The following is a 22,592-nucleotide window of genomic DNA, read 5'->3' as shown; positions in this document are numbered from 1 at the left end:
CACGTTCTTCAGATGGTTTGAAGTTGAAAGCTAAAGCTGGTACATGTGATTAATGCAGTAGATTAAACAATGGGAGACCGTTGATATTGTTCAAATTGTGATTCCCTGATATACTACCATCATAAGATCTAATCAATCCTGATTGAGATGGATCAGGCCAGTTTATTAGGCACACCTGTACTCCTGCATTAATGCAAATATTCAATCAGCCAATTATGTGCAGCAACTCAATCATGAAAGTATGCAGACTTTTATGTGGGTCAAGAGATTCAGTTGTTGTTCAGTGCATCATCAAAATGGCGCCAATATGTGATCTAAGTGACTTTGACTGTAAAATGATTGTTGTTGCCGGATGAGGCGGCTTGAGTATCTCAGAAACTGCTGATCTTGTTGTATTCTCATGTACACCATTCTCCAGAGTTTGCTAAGAATAGTGCGAAAAGCAAAAAAAAATGTAAGATGAGCAGCAGTGTGAAAATGCCTTGTAAATAAGTGAGGTCAGGGGAGAACGGCCAGACTGGTTCAAACTGACAGGAAGGCAACAGTAACTCAAACAACCACGTGTTACATCAGTGATGTACATAAGAGCATCTCTGAACGCACAACACGTTGAACCTTGAATTGGATGGGCTACAGCAGCAGAAGATCACAAGCAGACACTCAGTGACCATTTTATTAGCTACAGGAGGTAGCAATGTACTCCAATGATCGAGCTCTGGTTATCCAACTTTTGTTATTTTTCTTTCATCTTGGAATCTGGGTCCTTGTTGTCAATAGTTTCTTACGGCATTTAAGCCACTGGTCATAAAATTTTGGCAGCCGAGAATGAGCCATTTGGCTCATTGAGTCTCCCATGGCTATTAACAGAGCAATTCTGTAATCCCTCTCCTCAGCTCTTTCCATGTAGTGTTGCAAATCATTCCCTCTTGTGCCCATCCAATTTCCAGCTTAAATCTCCTTTCCTCATCTGGGAAATGAGTAAGTCTTTACCACGTGATTTCTGTAGGCCAGCTCATCTAATCGCAGGGTCAGAAATTTTGACATGCAGATGAATACCTGTAGAATTCCCTACCCCAAAAGGTGGTGAAGGACAAGTCATTGAAAACATGTAAGGAATAGGGAGGCAGATTTCTAGATTCAATGTGCAGCAAAGAGCTGGGACGTAATATTAAGGGATCACCGCTGAGTAGTGACATGCGCTCAAGTGCAAAATGGTCCAGTCTTGCTTCTGTTTCCTACATTTTATTTTTCTGAGAGAAAAATTTCACCTCATTTTCTAAAGTAGCACAGAAAGTTATCAGTTTTCGGCTTATGATTTTTCATCCACTTTCTTGACAGGAAATGTACTTGGGCTTGGGCCTGTAGATCAGTTCCAAAGCGATCATGAGGCAGCGCTGGGTACATCATACAGGTGAGTGAAGAAAGACTGCTTTTATCGAAACATACAGTATAATGTGTCAGTGACCAACACAGTCTGAGATGGGATGAGAGCAGTCTATGAGTGTTGCCATGTTTCTGGCGCCAACATACAGTAGTATTCACACAACTCACTAGCCCAAACCTGTATGTCTTTGGCATGAAACTGGAGCACCCGGAGGAAACCCACGAGGTCAGAGGGTGAGCATACGAACTCCTTACTGGCAGCTGCTCCATAAAGAATTACAGTAACTACTCCATGATTGTGCTTCGGCCAATGTTTTTCTGCTGGGTGGGTAAGGTTAAAATGACTCCCGAAGACTCGTCCATTAATGTCATAAATTTGCTCATAACCAAATTTAAAATTTATTAAGAAATGAGAAAATCAAGTGATCGTGGAAATAGTAGTTTAGGTCAAAGAGTTAGTAGGCTTCAAAAATTGCTTGGAAAGCTTAGCTCACTGAGTCTGATAGCGTGACCTACACTGAGAGGTGCCATTGCGTCATCAAGCCATTACAAGGCTGCATGCCTCAGAGGCTGATTTCAGTGACATAAACAGATGATATGTGTTCACCTTTTCCATAACCCCTTGCAGAAAGACAGCATCTCCTTTGGAAGAAATTACAGCACACAGGAGCTGAAGGCCAGGCTGCATGGAGTCCCTCGCCATACAGCCATTTCCACAAAGCATTGTAGGCCCTGAAGTCAGTTACACGATTGTGAGGTCAAACAAATATCATCTCCGATGCAACATTTTTGACCTTTTGCTTCTCTAACCACAACTTAACGCACAGAACCCAGGCCGAGTCAAAAGACCTAATGAAAAGATGATATTGTCTTCGCAAACACCACAGTCACAACTGAGTTCACAGGCATTTCTTCTGAGTGATTTACTTTTGATGATGCTCTCTGATGTCCCTGTCAGTGTTTGGACCAGACCTCCATACAACAGATTATATATGTCGCTATATGCAGCCTTGAGATTCATTTTCTTGCAGGCATACTCAGTAAATCCTTAATAGAATAATAAGCATAATAGAATTAATGAAAGACCGTACCAACTTGGATGCTGCACTGGTGTGCAAAAGACACCAAACTGTGCAAATATCAAAATAATAAATAAATAAATAAACAAACAAACAAACAAGCAAGCAATGAATATTGAGAACGTAAGATCCTTGAAAATTAGTCCAGAGGGTGTGGGGACATTTCATTGATGGTACAAGTGAAGTCAACCTGTTTGGTTCAAAAGCCTGATGGTTGAGGGGTAATAACTCTTTGCAAACCTGGCTATAAGAATCCTGAGGTTCCAGTACCTTCTTCCTGATGGCAGCAGTGTGAAGAGATCATGTCCTGGGTGTGGATGAAGGGTGCTACTTTCCAGTATTTCATGTAGATGTGCTCAATGATGGGAAGGCTTTACCTGTGATGGACTGGGCCGCGTCCACTGCATTCTGTAGGTTTTTCCATTCACAGGCGGGCATAGGTGTTTCCATACCAGGCTGTGATGCAGCCAGTCAATATACTCTCCACTACATATCTATAGAAGTCTGTCAAAGTTTTAGATGTCATGCCAAATCTTTGCAAACTTCAAAGGAAATAGATGCACAGCCATGCTTTCTTTGTAATTGTACTTACTGGCTGGGCTCAGGATAGGTCCTCTGAAATAATAACATTGAGGGATCTGAAGTTGCTGGCCCTCTCCACATTCTGATCCTCTGATGAACATTATCTATGTATGCTTCCACTTATTTCTCTTTCATGAATTTATATAGCTTTATCTTAAAAGCATTTAAACTATTCATCATAACTGCTTTGCTAATTCCTTATTATGGCATAGAAAGAAAGGTCATTTAACTCATTGCATCCATGTCAACTTGCGGTAGAACAATCCCATCAGTCCCATTTCCTTTGTCTTTTCTGTGGCCCTTATTCAATCTCACGTGCCCGTGGATTCCACTTTTTTTTTATTGCCCCGGACTAGCATACCATTTGTTCCACATTCTGTGCATTCTTTTGTTGAGGAACTCTCTTCTAAACTCCTGAATGGATTTATTGTTGATAATTTATACTTTGTAGAGTCTCGGCCCGAAATGTCGACTGCTTATTCCTCTCCTGATTTGCTGAGCTCCTGTGTCTATTGCTCTATACTTAGAGTTGTTACATAGGACCTTTTAATGTGTTGTTGGGTGAATGGACTCCTACATCAGTCAGCACCTGTGCTAACGCCGTTAATATTTATCTATTTATTTGTTGGGATTACAGCGCGGAGTAGGCCCTTCTGCCCCTTTAAGCCATGCTGCCCAGCAATCTCCCAATCTAATCCTAGCTTAATCACGAGACAATTTACAATGACTATTTAACCTATCAGCTAGTAGCTCTTTGGACTGTGGGAGGAAACTGGAGCACCTGGAGGAAATCCACATGGTCACGGGGAGAACGTACAAACTCCTTACAGGCAGCGGTGGGAATTGAACCCGGGTGGCTATCACTATGCTACCATTCCACCATTGTAAGGCACAAATGGATAACACACCTAGACTGCTTGGTCCTACAGCAGGCTCAATGTTTATTCACAGACCAGCAGTTATAGTTACGACCGGCTAAATCCAACCATTTTAAAAAGGAAATGCAGAGGCAATTGAAAGAAGAATCTTTAATAAATATCATTAGTAAAGTTGTTACCATTTATACTACCCACTTTTCTCTTTTTTCCCTACTACCATCATGTTTGTTTATTTATTTTTATTTAGAGGGAACAGGCCCTTCGGCCACAAGAATTACACCCATGTGACCAATTAACCTATTAACTCATCCATCTCTGGACTGTGTGAAGAAGCCAGGAATCCCACACAGTCATAGGGAGAATGTACAGACTTCCTTCAGCCAGCTGCGGGAATTGAACCCAGTTCGATGGCACTTTAATAGCATTATGCTAACCAAGTTGCTGGATCGCCAGCATCTCTGGCTGGTCTCGAACCACCAATCTTTGCATTAATGTTTGAAGTCGCTGAACTTTTGCACCACAGAGATGGGTTCTTGAACTGACATGTAAAGCCCTAACTCTACTTTAGATTATATTTCTCTTTTACTCGCTCTCAAATGTGCACTAATATTGTTATTCCTATTTTGTTTATTTTGTCATATAATTTATGTTAAGTTGATGTTAACATGCTTGTCGTGTATGCAATGTACAGAGTTCTTGCTGCAGAAACTAATTTTCATAGCATTTACACCCTGTGTTTGAACTTCAACTTGAACCTGATTTCTATTAAGAACATTTGCAACGAGTGCTGCCACATGAAAGCAGAATCCATCATCAAGGACCCCCACCATCCAGGCCATGCTCTCTTCCCACTACAACTATTAGGCAGGAGGTACAGGAGCCTTAGGTCCCACAACTATCAGGCTCCTGAACCAGTGTGGATAACTTCACTCACCTCAACACTGAACTGATTCTACAGACTCACTTTCAAAGACTCCGAAACTCGTGTTTTCGGGAGTATTTGCACAACTTGTCTTCTTTTGCACATTGGTTGTTTACAGTCATTGTGTATATAAATTCTATTATATGTTTGTATTCTCTTGTAAATGCCTGCAAGAAATCTTGAAGTAGTTTATGGAAATAAATACAGACTTTGATGGTAAACGTATTTTGACATTGACATTGATCTCGGGAATGGCCGTTGAGGTCAGGGAAATGGCATTAACCATGAAATGACAGTGCAGGGTCAGCTGATGAATTGTTAATGGCAGTTGTTATTCCAGGCAGTGTCTGCATCTCTTTCAAAAGCTAAACTGTCAGCCCCATTGGGATAGAAACAGCTTTATAAAAAAACAGGCAGCATAGTTGTGCCAACTAGCCAATGATCAACGATGGGGATGTAATTGGTATCCAATCAACACTTTGTTTCTTCCCTATTCCGATTTCTTTTTCTCGGATTATATTGAAACGATGTTGTCCCATTTTGATTGGGAATCAAAATTGGAAAGGTGGAGTGGAATCCATCATGTGGGACACGCAGAATAAATCGTGATAAATCTACCCTTGTGAATCAGCACATTGGTGTTATGTGGCAACAGTCTTAGCTATGATAACCCACAGTCGCGGGTACTCCTTGGGGAAGCCAACACTCGGAGAAAATTCAGGTTGCTCAGCAAATGGAATATTGTGTTCAGTTATGGTCCACTCATTTTAGGAAGGAATTGGAAGCTTCTGAGAGGATGCAGAGGATATTTACCTAGGATGCAATCTAGATTAGAGAGCATTTATTATGAGCTAAAAATGGAGGGATAAGTCGAGGGAAGGTTAGTTTGATCTTAGAGTAGGTTAAAAGGTCAAGATTAAGATGGTTAAGATTTCATCATATGAACACATGTTGGGAAGAATTAACAGTGAGGGAAAAGTGCAAGACGTGTGGGATCAATTTTGGTTGTATGTTAATTTAAACTTATATTAGAAATTTTTTTTCTGTTTCTTAGTTTTGTATGTTTTCCTGTCATGGGATGGCTGTGCAAATATGCTGTACTGTATCTGCTCTATGATATGCTGTGCTGCTTTGTAAAATAAGAATAAATAATAATAAAAATTTGAATTACAAAATAAAAGGTTGGCACAACATCGAGGGCCTGTACTATGTTCTAATGGTGAGTTGATGCTGCTGTGGAGCCAGTCGCAGCAAAATTCACTTTCTTAGGTAAAAGAGACAAAGATTGAGGTATGGAGTGACAGTTAACAGGCAGGTGACTCAACTCTCAACATCTTTTCAGCACTATAGCACAAACTGGGAAACTACTTGCCTGCTGAATGCAGCTGCTGCATAACTCTAGAAGGGTGAAAGCATTCTGAGCTCATGCAGTGGTGCACCATTCTCCACCCTGAACCATCTTTCCATTTACAGCGGCTGTGGTGGGTACAATGTGCAACATGCTCTGTGGTCACTTGTCTGGAATCATGCACTTGGACTACTCTGTCAGCACCTCCCAGACCAGATCCTCTCACATCAGGCATGGCACCTCCAACAGTCCAGTACTTCCTCTATCCTAGGCCATCTGCAGGCGGCGCAGCGCACGGCAGCAGCGGCCTTTCGGATCTGGTGCTACTTTAATTTTTTAAAAAATTAATTTAATTTTAAGGCACGATTAGGGTTTAGGGCAATGGATAACAGATAGATAGATAGATAGATAGATACTTTATTCATCTCCGTGGGGAAATTCAACTTTTTTCCAATGTCCCATACACTTGTTGTAGCAAAACTAACCACATACAATACTTAACTCAGCAAAAAATATGATATGCATCCAAATCACTATCTCAAAAAGCACTAATAATAGCTTTTAAAAAGTTCTTAAGTCCTGGCGGTAGAATTGTAAAGCCTAATGGCATTGGGGAGTATTGACCTCTTCATCCTGTCTGAGGAGCATTGCATCGACAGTAACCTATCGCTGAAACTGCTTCTCTGTCTCTGGATGGTGCTATGTAGAGGATGTTCAGAGTTATCCATAATTGACCGTAGCCTACTCAGCGCCCTTCGCTCAGCAACCGATGTTAAACTCTCCAGTACTTTGCCCACGACAGAGCCCGCCTTCCTTACCAGCTTATTAAGACGTGAGGCGTCCCTCTTCTTAATGCTTCCTCCCCAACACGCCACCACAAAGAAGAGGGCGCTCTCCACAACTGACCTATAGAACATCTTCAGCATCTCACTACAGACATTGAATGACGCCAACCTTCTAAGGAAGTACAGTCGACTCTGTGCCTTCCTGCACAAGGCATCTGTGTTGGCAGTCCAGTCTAGCTTCTCGTCTAACTGTACTCCCAGATACTTGTAGGACTTGTAGATACTTGTGACTGTCTACCACCGCCAGATACTGCTACAATACAGAGATCGCCCAAAAACAAACCTTCATGAAGATCTGCTGGTTAGATTACGCGACCTCAGCTTGCTGAGAGAATTGGGCCTGCAGTCCTCGGAGTCGCCTGATGCCGGTGGCCGGCGTTGGGGACGTCGTAAGCGGTGCGCAAGGAGAGCGGGCAGGAGTCCGTGCCAGGAAAAAAGCAAGCCCTAGCCGGCCGGCCCTCCCGTCTATTCTGCTCTCCAATGGACATTCAATTGGACTACATCTGTGGCAACAAAATACTCGGCGGGAGTACAGAAACGGACGGAATCCCGGACACCGCCATTCAGCTGATTATTTATGTAACAGATTTTCCCCCAAGCCATCGGACTACCAACCTACTGCCCTCTACTGTGCCTATTGTCTTGTTTGTTATTTATTGTAATGCCTGCACTGTTCTGTGTACTTTATGCAGTCCTGGGTAGGTCTGCAGTCTAGTGTAGTTTTTGTGTTGGTTTACATAGTTCAGTGTAGTTTTTGTGTTGTTCATGTAGCACCATGGTCCTGAAAAACGTTGTCTCATTTTTATTGTGTATTGTACCAGCAGTTATGGTCGAAATGACAATAAAAGCAACTTGACTTGACTTGACTTGAAGCGTATCATACAAAATTTTGTGTGTTCAGATTCCAGGAGAAGGACATGAATACTGCCAAATGATCCCCAACCAAAATATTTGGATGTTTACATTTAGTTTTAATGTCGCTGATTAACTAATGATCTCTTAGCAAGAGGGGAAGAAAATGTATTCACTAATTAGTCATCACAAAATAATTGAGGCTGTTTAGGATGACTAACACAGGAGCATCACTTCCTGTCATTCAAGCAGTTGTTAACTGGGTGTACCACTCTTATGGGTGGTAGGGTGGAGTTATGTCGCTATCAAAGGAGGTGTAAGGTGCTCCTTCCCTCACTTGTCTGCAGGTCACCCTAGGGCAAGGTGAAGGAGCTGCTTAATCCCCCAATCAGGGTCACCTGAAGCCATGGGAGCTGGTGGTGGATGGTCTTATGAGCAGCTGGTGCATATCACAAGTCCTGGTTATGTGACCACTGAAGCCAGACAACCTCTGAAGAGTATTGACAATGGTGGTGCCACCTGACTTGTAAAGACACTGCCCAGAAGAAGACAATGGCGAGCCACTTCTGTAGAAAAATTTGGCCAAGAACAATCACAGTCATGGAAAGAGCAAACACGAGGAAATCTTCAGATGCTGGAAATTCAAACAACAACACACACAAAATGCTGGTGGAACACAACAGGCCAAGCAGCATCTATAGGGAGAAGCGCTGTTGACGTTTTGGGCCGAGACCCTTGGTCAGGACTAGCTTAGTCCTGATGAAGGGTCTCGGCCCGAAACGTCGACAGTGCTTCTCCCTATAGATGCTGCTTGGCCTGCTGTGTTCCACCAGTATTTTGTGTGTGTTGCTGTATGGTTATGGAAAGATTCTGATCGCCCATATCATGCGACACGGCGCATAACAAGCCAATCCCAACTCTTGTATTCAGTGCCCTGACTGAATAGGAAACATCTGGATAAAGCGGCACGTTGACATAGCGGTTGGCGTTACATGATTACCGTGCTGGCTGTAAGATTGGCGTTCAATTCCCGCCACTGACTGTGGGGAGCTTGTGTGTTCTGCCCGTGATTGTGTGGCTTTCCCCCAGGTACTCTGGTTTTGTCCCACATTCCAGGGTTGGTGGTTGTGGGCATACTGCGTTGTCGCCTGGGGGTGTAGTGACACTTGCGGGCTGCCTCCAACGCAACCCTCACTCATTTGTTTTGACTAAAGCGACTCATTTTGCTACGTGTTTCAATGCACCTGTGACAAATAAAGCTAGTCCTCAAAAGTTCAAATCTTCAAAATGTTTCAATCATTGCTGTGAGGAGAGCTTCGGCGGAGACCGAAGTCATTAGAAGTTTCAGAATGGTGGAGCCGAGGAACCTGTAACTATGCTGTAATGCTCTATGACAATGGATAACAGGTTCTGCACAAGCCAGGGATCACATCCTGATATGACCCAACCCGCCAGCTGGCAAACAAAAAGAGAAATTAGGTCCTTTGCAGGTGAGCGTGTGGGGAAGATGAAGCAACCAATATTACTACAATCAGGAGAAGTCAGATGAATAGATGAGGAAGAATGGAACTTGAAGGATAAGTGAAAGGGCTAGGTGAAGGTGTGCATGGTAATTGACTAGGTTTTCTCTTCCAGAATACAGTACACTGCATGTCTGTTTTCCAGGGATACCCCCTCCCATACTGTTTTGAATATCAGTGCACCACAGTGTCCTTCAGTACTCTTCTGTTATAGTGGAGGAGAAGCCTTAGCCATTTACACTTTGTAGATCAGGTTTCCCCCTGCACAGTGCTAGTGTTCAGTGCAGATAAAGGCTGGAAATACCCTTCCAATAGAGGGAAAGGGAATCAAGTGAAAGCAAATGTTAATTGGATACTAAAGGCATTCCCATGGTTAATCATTGATCAAAGGTTGGCAACTACTCACCAACACAAACATTATCACCCTGGGGAGAAGACTGACATTAATTGGACATTTTTCATTGTGCAAATTGTTAGGGCTTGGAAAGTATTGGTAGGTGTCGCAGTAAAATGGGTCAGACTTGATGAAGTGGTGAAGCAGACTCAATAGGCAGTGCGGCACACGGCAGCAGCGGTCTTTCGGATCTGGTGCTACTTTAATTTAGTTTTTAAATTTAATTTCAAGGCACAATTAGGGTTTAGGGCAATGGATAACAGAGTGACTGTCTACCATCGCCAGATACTGCTACAATACAGAGATCGCCCAAAAACAAACCTTCATGAAGATCTGCTGGTTAGATTGCGCGACCTCGGTTTGCTGAGGGAATCGGGCCTGCAGTCCTCGGAGTTGCCTGATGCCGGTGGCTGGAGTTGGGGACGTCGTAAGCGGTGTGCGAGGAAGCGGAAGTGAGGAGAGCGGGCAGGAGTCCGTGCCAGGAAAAAAGCAAGCCCTAGCCGTCTTGCTCTCCTGTCCATTCTGTTCTCCAATGGACATTAAATTGGACTACATCTGTGGCAATGAAATACTTGGCGGGAGCACAGAAATGGACAGGATCCCAGGCGCCGCTTTCAGCTGTTTATTTATGTAACAGATTTTCCTCCAAGCCATCGGACTACCAACCTACTGCCCTCTGTTGTGCCTATTGTCTTGTTTATTATTTATTGTAATGCCTGCACTGTTCTGTGTACTTTATGCAGTCCTGGGTAGGTCTGCAGTCTAGTGTAGTTTTTGTGTTGGTTTACGTAGTTCAGTTTAGTTTTTGTATTGTTCATGTAGCACCATGGTCCTGAAAAACGTTGTCTCGATTTTACTGTGTACTGTACCAGCAGTTATGGTCGAAATGACAACAAAAGCAACTTGACTTGACTTGACTTGATAAGCCAAATGGCCCAATTCTGCTCATACATCTTATGGTCTTAAAAGCAGGTGTTGTTTTAGTCTTCACAAGGGAGCTAGTCAATTATCTGAGAGGAACAAGTTTGTAGGATCATTGGAAAGCAATGGATTCAGCTAGATTGCTCGTATGTTGTGCTAGTATTAACTGGATGGACAGACCTTCATTGGTACTGTAATCAATTTGTGATTCTGTGATTAAAACATGATTCTTACTTTACGTTAAGAATGAAACCAGAAAATGTTAGACACACAAAATGAGCTGAGCTGTAATGGTGGAAATGGAAACAGTAGTCACGTTACAGATCAGTGACCTTTCTTTTGTCTTAATTTGGGATTTGTGGTTCTCTTTAGTGCTTCATCGTCCTGATTTACAATCCCTTAAATAGGTCATTATCTGATGACCCATTATCAAATAAACGGTCTGTTCCAGTTTCTGAAAGACATCTGGTTTGTAATTCAAAGATTCAAATTCAAAATACATTTATTATCAAAGTATGTATGCAGTATACAACCCTGATATTTGTCTTTTCACAAAAGAAAGAAAACCTGGAACCCGTTCAAAGGAAAAGATCAGTCTTAATCGGTCATAAAGTCAAATGCTTTTCCCCGTGTTGGAAACACAAAAACGCCTCGCTAGAAACTCACGCTCGCCCACTCTTAACTGACATGCAGTGACTAGGTACCACTCGTATGAAGATAAAGATTAGCTTTATTTGTCACCAGTACATCGAAACATCAAACCAACATGCGGTTCTGTTGCAGATAAAGGGCTCCTCTGGTCAAGATAGTGTTGAGCTGTGGTCTTTGTCAAGGTTGTGGCTCAGAGTTAGCTTTAGTTTTAGTTTTTTTAGGTTTTTAGGGATTGCTTTGTGATCACAGAGGGGAGTTAGGGGTCAGAATATAGAACATAGAAGACCTACAGCACAATGCAGGCCCTTCAGACCACAAAGCTGTGCCGAACATGTCCCTACCTTAGAACTACCTAGGCTTTACCCATAGTCCTCTATTTTTCTAACTCCATGTAGCCATCCAGGAGTCTCTTAAAAGACCCTATCGTTTCCACTTCCACCACTGCCATCGGCAGCCCATTCCACGCACTCACCACTCTCTGCATAAAAAACTTACCCCTGACATCTCCTCTGTACCTACTTCGAGCATCTTAAAATTATGCCCTCTCATGCTAGCCATTTCAGCCATGGGGAAAACCCTCTGACTATCTACACGATCAATGCCTCTCATCATCTTATACACCTCTATCAGGTTACCTCTCACCCTCTGTTGCTCCAAGGAGAAAAGGCCGAGTTCACTCAACCTATTCTCATAAGGCATGCTCCCCAATCCAGGTAACAACCTTGTAAATCTCCTCTGCACCCGTTCTATGGTACCCATGTCCTTCCTGTAGTGAGGCAAACAGAACTGAGCACAGTACTCCAAGTGTGGTCAGACCAGGGTCCTATATAGCTGCAACAATACCTCTTGGCTCCTAAACTCAATCCCACAATTGATGAAGGCCAATGCACTGTATGCCTTCTTAACCACAGAGTCAATCTGTGCAGCAGCTTTGAATGTCCTATGGACTCGGATCCCAAGATCCCTCTGATCCTCCACATTGCCAAGAGTCTTACCATTAATACTATATTCTGCCATCACATTTGACCTACTAAAATGAACCACCTCACACTTATCTGGGTTGAACTCCATTTGCCACTTCTCAGCCCAGTTTTGCATCCTATCAATGTCCCGTTGTAACCTCTGACAACCCTCCACACTATCCACAACACCCTCAACATTTGTGTCATCAGCAAATTTACTAACCCATTCCCTCCACTTCCTCATCCAGGTCATTTATAAAAATCACCAAGAGTAGGAGCCCCAGAACAGATCCCTGAGGCACACCACTGGTCACTGACCTCCATGCAGAATATGACCCATCTACAACCACTCTTTGCCTTCTGCGTGCAAGCCAGTTCTGGATCCACAAAGCAATGTCCCCTTGGATCCCATGCCTCCTTACTTTCTCAAAAAGTCTTGCATGGGGTACCTTATCAAATGCTTTGCTAAAATCCATATAAACTACATCTACGGCTCTACCTTCATCAATGTGTTTAATCAGGCTCATAAGGCACAACCTGCCTTTGACAAAGCCATGCTGACTATTCCTAATCATATTATGCCTCTCCAAATGTTCATAAATCCTGCCTCCCAGGATCTTCTCCATCAACTTACCAACCACTGAAGTATGACTCACTGGTCTATAATTTCCTGGGCTATCCCTACTTCCTTTCTTGAATAAGGGAACAACATCTGCAACCCTCCAATCCTCTGGAACCTGTCCCGTCCTCATTGATGATGCAAAGATTATTGCCAGAGGCTCAGCAATCTCTTCCCTCACTTCCCACAATAGCCTGGGGTACATCCTGTCCAGTCCCAGTGACTTATCCAACTTGATGCTTTCCAAAAGCTCCAGCACATCCCCTTCCATAATATCTACATTCTCAAGCTTTTCAGTCCACTGCAAGTCATCCCTACAATTACCAAGATCCTTTTCCGTAGTGAATACTGAAGCAAAGTATTCATTAAGTACCTCCACTGTCTCCTCCGGTTCCATACACACTTTACCACTGTCACACTTGATTGGTCCTATTCTCTCATGTCTTATCCTCTTGCTCTTCACATTCTTGTAGAATTCCTTGGGTTTTCCTTAATCTTGTCCGCCAATGTTTGCTCATGGCTCTCCTAATTTCATTCTTAAGCTCCTTCCTGCTAGCATTATAATCTTCTAGATCTCTATCATTATCTAGTTTTTTTGAACCTTTTGTAAGCTCTTCTTTTCTTCTTGACTAGATTGACAACAGCCTTTGTACACCACGGTTCCTGTATCCTACCATCCTTTCCGTGTCTCATTGGAACATACCTACATAGAACCCCACGCAAGTATCCCCTACACATTTGCCACATTTCTTCCATACATTTCCCTGAGAACATTTGTTTCTATTTTATGCTTCCAAGTTCCTGCCTGATAGCCTCATATTTCCCCTTACCCCAATTAAATGTTTCCCTAACTTGTCCGTTCCTATCCTTCTCCCATGCTATGGTAAAGGAGATAGAATTGTGATCACTATCTCCAAAATGCTCTCCCATTTAGAGATCTGACACCTGACCAGGTTCATTTTCCAATACCAGATCAAGTACAGCCTCTCCTCTTGTAGGCTTATCTTCCTGAACACACCTAACAAACTCTACTCCATCTAAACTCCACACTCTAGGGAGATGTCAATTAATATTTGGGAAATTAAAATCTCCCACCACAACAACCCTGTTATTATTACTCCTTTCCAGAATCTGTCTCCCCATCTGCTCCTCAATGTCACTGTTGCTATTGGGTGGTCTATAAAAAACACCTAGTAGAGTTATTGACCCCTTCCTATTCCTAACTTCCACCCACAGAGACTCCGTAGACAACCCCTCCATGACTTCCTCCTTTTCTGCAGCCGTGATGTTATCTTTGATTAACAGTGCCATGCTTCCACCTCTTTTGCCTCTCTCCCTATCCTTTCTGAAACATCTAAAGCCTGGCACTTGAAGTAGCCATTCCTACCCCTGCACCATCCAAGTCTCTGTAATGGCCACAAAATTATAGCTCCAAGTGCTGATCCACGCTCTAAGCTCATCCGCTTTATTCATGATACTCCTCGCATTAAATTAGAAACATCTCAAACCATCGGACTGAGCGCATCCCTTCTCTATCACCTGCCTATCCTCCCTTTTGCACTGTCTCCAAGCTTTCTCTATTTGTGAGCCAACTTTCCCTTCCTCCACCACTTCAGTTCAGTTCCCAACCCCCAGCAATTCTAGTTTAAACTCTCCCCAATAGCTTTTGCAAACCTTCCTGCCAGGATATTGGTCCCCCTCAGATTCAAGTGCCACCCGTCCTTTATGTACAGGTCACACCTGCCCCAAAAGAGGTCCCAATAATCCAGAAAGCTGAATCCCTGCCCTCTGCTCCAATCCCTCAGCCACGCATTTATCCTCCACCTCTTTCTTTTCCTATACTCACTGTCATGTGGCACAGGCAGTAATCCCAAGATTACTACCTTTGAGGTTCTGCTTCTCAACTTCCTTCCTAACTCCGTATAGTCTGTTTTCAGGACCTCCCCCCTTTTCCTACCTATGTCATTGGTACCAATATGTACAACAACCTCTGGCTGTTCTCCTTCCCACTTCAAGATATCATGGACGTGATCAGATACATCCCGGACCCTGGCACCTGGGAGGCAAACTACCATCCGCGTTTCCTTCCTGCATCCACAGAATCACCTGTCTGATCCCCTAACTATAGAGTCCCCTATCACTACTGCCTTCATCTTCCTTTCCCTACCCTTCTGAGCCACAGAGCCGGACTCCATGCCAGAGGCACGGCTACTGTTGCTTCCCCCTGGTAGGCTGTTCCCCCTCCAACAGTACTTAAACAGGAGTACTTTTAATTATGGGGGACAGCCACAAGGGTATTCTCTGGTACCTGCTTCTGACTGTTACCCACTTCTCTGTCTCCTGTGGTCCCGGAGTGACCACCTGCCTGTAACTCCTCTCTATCACCTCCTCACTCTCCCTGACCAGGCGAAGGTCATCGAGCTGCAGCTCCAGTTCCCTAACACGGTTTCTAAGGAGCTGAAGCTCAACGCACCTGATGTAGATGTGGTCCTCCGGGAGGCTGGGAGTCTCCAGGACCTCCCACATCTGACACCGAGCACATAATAGGGAGAGAGATGTGGTGAATCAGAGGGCAGGCTGGAATCTAAGCCTTCGCTCCATGTATGAAGGCCAGCAACTTGAACATAGTTAGATGTCGGGCCGGCAGACCAGTGAGGACCAGGTGAAGTTCCATGCAGAGGGGAGGCACGAGGACCGGTCACCCCTCCTAGATATGCCAGCTGGCAAGACCGGTGTTCAAGGCCTAGTGTTCATCAGCACATCCAGCGTTAGAACCCTGGAGTTCGGGTTCTCATCCACAGTCCTTACTTGTCACCATTGGTCATTCTTGGGTCAATACTGAAGATCAAAGCCTGAAGGTCAATCGGAAGTCCAGACGTTAAGGCCTGATGGCTGAAGCCCCGAGTCTGTGAGTCTGTTGGGGAGGTCAGAGGCCCAGTGGCTGTGAATCCAGGAATCTGCTGGAGGCTGGAAGCAGAAGGCTGCCTGGGGATAGAGGACTGTTCATGTGTGTGTGTGTGTGTGTGGGTGGGTAGGAGGGAGGGAGGAGTGGGGTTTGTTGTGACGTTGTTGCTTTGTCACTTATTGTGTACCGTTTTGTTCTTTCAAGCGTTGCGGGCTTGCTATGTGTGGCAACACTTGTGGGCTGCCCCCAGCACATCCTTGGGTGTTTTCATTGTTAACACAAATGACACTTCCACTCTATGCTTCGATGTAAATAAACCTAATTTTGAAATAAAGCTGAATCTGATTACTAACCCAGCTCCATTTTGAACAGAAGTTAGTTTGCATTCAAAGGTAAGATTGCAAACTCAGTAGACACCTTGACACAACCGGGCCAGCTCTGTTATTTGTTAACAGGTCATCGGAAAATGACTACTTTGTGACTGACTTTAAAGGCCTAAAGATTTGAATGAGAAGAGAGGAGAAATATGGAGGCGGGATGGTTTATAAAAAGAAACGCTCGATCGTCATGGGATGCGTAACTCAAACATGCTGGTTATGAGAACTTTATTTTCCATCAATCATTAGGTCCCACTGCAATTTCTGTTTATAATAAGGTTCTATTATAACATGCATTTTCAAGACAGTTAGTTTTTCTTGGTTAAACAAAATTGCTTGATAAAAAAATCAAGGGATTCTGCAGATGCTGGAAATCCACAGTAACAGACACAAAACGCTGGAGGAACTCAGCAGGTCAGGCAGCATCTATGGAGAAGGATAAAGAGCTGGAATTCTTCGGGACTGGAAAGGAAGGGTGAAGAAGCCAGAATAAGGTGTGAGGAAGTGGAATAAGAAGGTGCGGGGGGGAGGGGGTAGGAAGGGGAAGAAGTACAAGCTAGGAGGTGATAGGTGAAGCCAGGTAAGGGGGAAGGTAGATGGTTGGGGGAGGAGGGATAATGTGAAAAACTGGGAGGTGGTAGGAGGGAAAGGTAAAGGGTACCTTTATGTTTCTGTATTTTCAGCCCCTTTGCCTATTCCACCTATCACCTCTCAGCTTCTCACTTCTTTCCCCTTCCTCCATTCAATTGCCCACATCTGGCTTCACCTATCATCCTTCCATCTTGTCCTCCTCCTGCTCCCCCTCTTTCTTATTCTGGTATCTTCCCCCTTCCTTTCTCGTCCCAATGAAGGCTCTCAACCTCAAAATATTGGCTTGTTATTCCTCTCTATATATGTTGCTTGTCCTGCTGAGCACCTCTTGCATTTTGTATGTGTTACTCTGGATTTCCAGCATCTGCAGAATCTCTTGCATTTAAAAATTACCTGATGGCTTTTTCTTCTGTCGAATTGGGGGAATGTCAGATTAATACATTGTGCTGTGGGGCCAGGAACATGCCAATTTCAATCTGAGCTGAATTGGCTGATTTCAGCCATTTGAGGCTGTCTGATTGACTTTCGGCTAAGGAAGGAGACAATCAGCAAACCCTTCACTCTCAAATGCAATTCCGCACAAAGACATTAATGCACTTCACATAAAGCACTTATAAGAGGGAATAGATTTCATCTGTTTTAGTGATGTTGGAGGGGAAAATAAGTATTGGCCAGAGCACAGGGGAAGCATTACCGCTTTCAGCCAAATGATGCCATTGAGACTTAACTCAATATCTTGTCTTATTTCAAAGGCAGCAATTCAATTGGTCCCTTCACGTTGCAGTGAAGTTGTTATGCTTTTTGTATTTGAGTCCCTTGGTTGGCATCAAGCCACCATTTTTCTATTGACTCTAATAAAGTGACATTAAGCAAAAGAATGGGAATAGAGACAGAAAGAAAAACAGAGAAAAGCAAGAAATAATGTGAGGTCGATAGAGAAATTAACTGAATTGACTAATTGGTGATTGATTCATTATTGTTCCATGTATTGAGATACAGTGAAAAACTTATTATTCAGACAAATAATACCATACGTGAATACTTCAAGGTCATACCAAGGGAAAACAATAGCAGAATGCAAAATATCATCAACACAAGAAATTCTGCAGATGCTGGAAATCCAGAGGAACACATCCGAAATGCTGGAGGAACTCAACAGGTTAGGCAGCATCTATGGAGAGGAATAACGAGTTGAGGCTTTGGGCTGCGACCTGTCCTGACTCGCCCAGTCCCGATGACGTGCCTCGGCCCGAAATGTCGTACTCTTTATTGCTCCCCATAAATGCTGCCTGACCTGCTAAGTTGCTCGAGTTTGAGTGTGTTACTAACAAGAGTATAGAATACGGTGTTAACCATTACCGAGAAAGGACGGTTCAAGTCGAGAGGGTACAAGAGCCATACTGAGGTAGATTGAGAGATGAGAGTTTGTTAACAGATGATGGTTGTTGTAGGATCACTGCAGAGAATATCAGTGATGTGGTCACCTTCATTGCCCACACTCCCATTTTTTTGGACATTGGAACAGTGTGTGTTGTGGCAGAGGAAACTGCTGTGCAGTAAACTGCAGGGTGTGGTGTAGGAGGTAAACAGAATTCTAGTAACACGTTATGTGAACTAAAAACAAAATGTACCTTAAATAGTGAATCTGTCAGCATCTGAGGAGAGAGAAACTGAGCTAAAATATCAGGACAACAATCTTTCACCAGAATAGGAAAACCAGCTTCCACTTTTGATGTGGATTATTAACCTAAAATATTAAATGTTTCTGAATTCACAGATGCTGGGTCTTCCCAGCATTTTCTGCTTATATTCCAGATTCTCAGCAGCTGCCATTTTCTTTTGCTTTTTGGTTATACAGTATATTATCAGATACTGTCATTTAAAATATTATGTTTATTGTGAATAGTGTCAGTAGATTTCCAGACATCTAATAAGGAGAAAATACAATATTAGTTACATCACCTCTCATGACACTGTATTCAGCATGAAGTGATAATGTTATCACAGATTTCTTTTTATAACATGCCTTAGGAATTACGTAAAGGAAATGGCTATGTCTGAGTTTACAATGTTTCTTTAATGATCTCATCCAGCCTATAATGAATAAATACATGGTTAAAGTATGCAGAGAGCATAGTGAACTGAATTTGTGACATCAATCTCTCACCTTTCAAGTCAGCTGCTTAAAGTAGGTGATTATTGAAATAAAATAACAATTGTCAAAATATAGTTTTCTAAAATTCCGATATGAAGTCAGGTTTTTTTTCTGAATCCTTACTCGAAGTGAAATTGCACTCCTGTAATGTTTGAGGATCAGGATATAATGCAGTGGTTATTTAACGTGAAGCTGGTCATGTTTATAGTTGGCCTGTTTTATTCCAATCCATAACTCAGGTATTGTTTGCAGGAAGTACATATTAATTACTGCCAGAGATGGCAACCCTGCAGAGGGGTCAGACACTTCACAGCAGAGGAAAACTCACGAGGTTTTGTTCTTAAATGTCAGTTATAGAATGGCTTAGTAACAGCCCATCCCCTCAACTTGGGTTCCTAGTGCCAACCCCCCCCCCCACCACCCTACCCCTCATTCCATAGTTGAGAAGTTATGTACTTGGCGACACAGTAGTGTAGTGGCTAGAACATCTCTTTACAGCAGCATCGTCCCGGGTTCAATTCTGCTGTCTGTAAGGAGTCGCTACGTTCTCCCTGTGACTGTACAGCTTTCATCCAGGTGCTCTGGTTTCCTCCCACGTTCCAGAGACCTACGGGTGGGTACGTTAATTGGTCACATGGGTGTAATTGGGTGGTGTGTGACTGTGGGCAGGAGGGAACTGTTACCGTGCTGCATCCTAAATAAATAAAATACTTCACATGTCAGTAAGCTGCACGATTCTGAACTCTTCTCCGATCTGGGAGAGGTCCAAATAATCATACGGTAATGAGTGTGAGATGCAGTGAGAGCTCGAGATCCCGGTCTCCATCTGAATGTTGTTTTCATCCCTATCTACGCTTTGTCCGGAAAGGTCAGGGTTGGTTTGAGTCCGGAGCCCTTGAGAACTGATCACTCCCAAGGCTCACCGTCTGGGATGGCCAGGTCAGAAGGAGCACGTTGACTCTAAACCTCCTTGGTTCCAGCTTGTCAATGGTGCCAGTAAAGGAGGAGTAAATATGGCCAGAAATGAGTTAAGGGGAAAATATTCTGTGGTCCCATTTTTACTGCTAGTGACTATCACTAGTCACCTGCCTCTATCAACACATTGACCATTTAATCCTCTTTCAGTCCACTCAGAAGTTTTTTGAATGTGGTGGCTGTTCGGTGTCAAGCTAATTGTTCTTCACTTGCATCGGAAGGAACAGGATTGCTTTCTGCCCAGCGTTGGTTTTTGGTCCTGGCTTGGCATTTCCATTCTTTCGAATGGCGACGTACCAGTTCCTCTCCAAGTACTCTTTGGATCTGTACGTATTATAACCATTCTCCTCCAGGGTTTCCAGGAAGAAGCATTCTTCTGTTGGAGATGGCTGTGAATAAATAGAAGGAATAAAAATGATTGAAATGAAAATAGCTCCCCCTGGTGGCTGAACTGGTAAAGCTTTTGACAAGGAAGATCCCAGTCCAAACATGAAGCCAAAGTCAAACTACCAAGTCTCCATTGAATAGGAAGTACTTGTGTTTTAGAATTCAGGGTCATTTTGTTCTGTTTTATGCTCTCCAACTGTGAGTCCCAATGATGTAGCAGTTACGAACATTAGGCTTGTTCCATCCTACAATTAAGTTCAAAGAAAATTTATTATCAAAATACAGTCAGTATATGTCACCATATATGACCCTGAGATTCATTTTCTTGTGGGCATTCACAGAAAATGTAAAGAAACACAATAGAATCAATGGAAAACTATACACAAAGATGGACAAACAACCAATGTGTATTAGAAGACACAAAAAACTAATAATAATAATAATAATAATAATAATAATAATAATACTAAATAACTAATCAATAAATATTGAGGACATGAGTCATAGAGTCCCTGAAAGGGAGCCCATAAGTTGTGGAATGGTTTGGTGTTGAGGTGAGTGAAGTTTTCAACACTGGTTCAGGAGCCTGATGGTTGAGGGGTAATACAGTAATTGTTCCTGAACCTGGTGGGGTGGGGGGGGGGGGGGAACTCTGGCTTCTGTACCTCCTTCCTGATTCTACAACATGAATTGTTATAACTCTAACAATTTATTCTGTACTTTGTTATTTATTTTATTTATTTAGATTTCTTGATTCTTTTACTTATTTTTAAAATGTATTTATGAGGTAACAGGCCCTTCCCATGCAATGGGCCCGCACCACCCAATTACACCTATGTGACCAATTAACCTACTAACCTGTACGTTTTTGGACTGCGGGAGGAAACCAGAGCACCCAGTGGAAACCCACATGGTCTCGGGGAGAACATACAGACTTCTTACAGACAGCGGTGGAATTGAACCTGGGTGGCTGGTGCTGGCTGTAAAGCATTACACTAACCGCTACGCTACCGTGCTGTTATTCTTTTAACCTTGAACCTCCTCAATCCTCATCATCATTACGTGCTGTGTCACTGCCTTGATTCACTATTGTAATAAAGTGTTTGGCAAGGCTGGAATACAAGTTCTTCACTGTACCTCGAAACGTCGGCTATGGCACAAGATCAAAATTAAGTTGCAGAAACTTGTAAAATTAGTCAGCTCTATCTTATCCAGCCTCTGTAGTCTCCAAGACATTCTCAAGAAGCAGTGCCTAAGAATCCCCACCACTCAGGACATGCCCTCTTCACTCTGTTGTCTTTGGGAAGGAGGGACAGAAGCCCATAGGCACACACACAGAGATTCAGGAACAGCTTTTTCCCCCTCTGTCATCTGATTTCTGAATGGATGTTGAACCCATTAACACTACCTCACTACTTCTATATTTCTGTTTTTTTACACTACTTATTTTAACTTAACTATTTAATAAACATATACATACTTAATATAACTTAGTTTCTTTTTCTCTCTATATTTATTTATCACATATTGCATGGTACTGCTGCTGTAAAGTTAACAAATTTCACAACATACACCAGTGATATTAAACCTGATTCTGATATCTGACAATAATAAACCAATTTACCTGTTTATTTACATTTTCCATAGGTAATTTATATCTCAAATTCAAATCATTTCTCTTTGTGCCCTGACATAACAAAACTACAAACGTTTGTAGATTCATCTTTGAATTTTCCATTGACTTTGGTTCCAATTTCCATGACCCTTTGTGTGAAGACGGGCCTTCAATTGAATTTTATGACCCTTGTCCTTCATCCCTAAACTAAACCTAAAAAAAAGATTCACCTTAACAACATCAGCACATCCTTCAATCACATCAAACACCTTAATTAAAGTTGCCCCTTAATCTTTTGTTTCTAAGGAAACATGAGCTTAGTCAAAGCAAGTTGCACTATGACTTAGCCCCTTCATGCTAATCATCGTTTCCAATAATTCCTTTATTCCTTTGTGGATGTGGAAGTTGATGACAAGTTCTAGCCCATTCCTAACTGACCATGTGGGAGGGCTGATGAGCTGCTTTCTTGATCCGCTGCAGTGTTGCTGTTCTAGTTTGTCTGGGCTCAGCTGGTCTCAAGCAGGGTTGTGGTTAGAGGCACTTTGATTGACCACAGGCTAAAGGAGGTGAGAGAAATACCCAGGGTCTCTGCTGCTGATTGTCATCTGGTGATCCTCTTTGAATCTGGACC

General features: G+C 43.0%; 1 protein-coding gene across 4 annotated transcripts in view; it reads right to left on the bottom strand.

Annotated features, from left to right (window-relative positions):
* Positions 1 to 18,702: 18,702 nt before the first annotated feature.
* The window catches only part of LOC140739227 (fibroblast growth factor 1-like), an 88,949-nt gene continuing 85,059 nt past the window's right edge, over positions 18,703 to 22,592 (bottom strand). For all 4 annotated transcript variants that reach the window (XM_073067325.1, XM_073067327.1, XM_073067328.1 and 1 more), the window contains exon 4: positions 18,703 to 20,348. In XM_073067325.1, the coding sequence (XP_072923426.1) occupies positions 20,154 to 20,348 (195 nt within the window). In that variant the 3' untranslated portion in view covers positions 18,703 to 20,153. The remainder of the gene's footprint in view (positions 20,349 to 22,592) is intronic.

Source organism: Hemitrygon akajei, chromosome 15 (assembly GCF_048418815.1).
Source record: "Hemitrygon akajei chromosome 15, sHemAka1.3, whole genome shotgun sequence".
Taxonomy (NCBI): Eukaryota; Metazoa; Chordata; class Chondrichthyes; order Myliobatiformes; family Dasyatidae; genus Hemitrygon; species Hemitrygon akajei.
The sequence above is the reverse complement of the archived record's forward strand: the minus strand, read 5'-3'. Positions and strand labels throughout refer to the sequence as shown.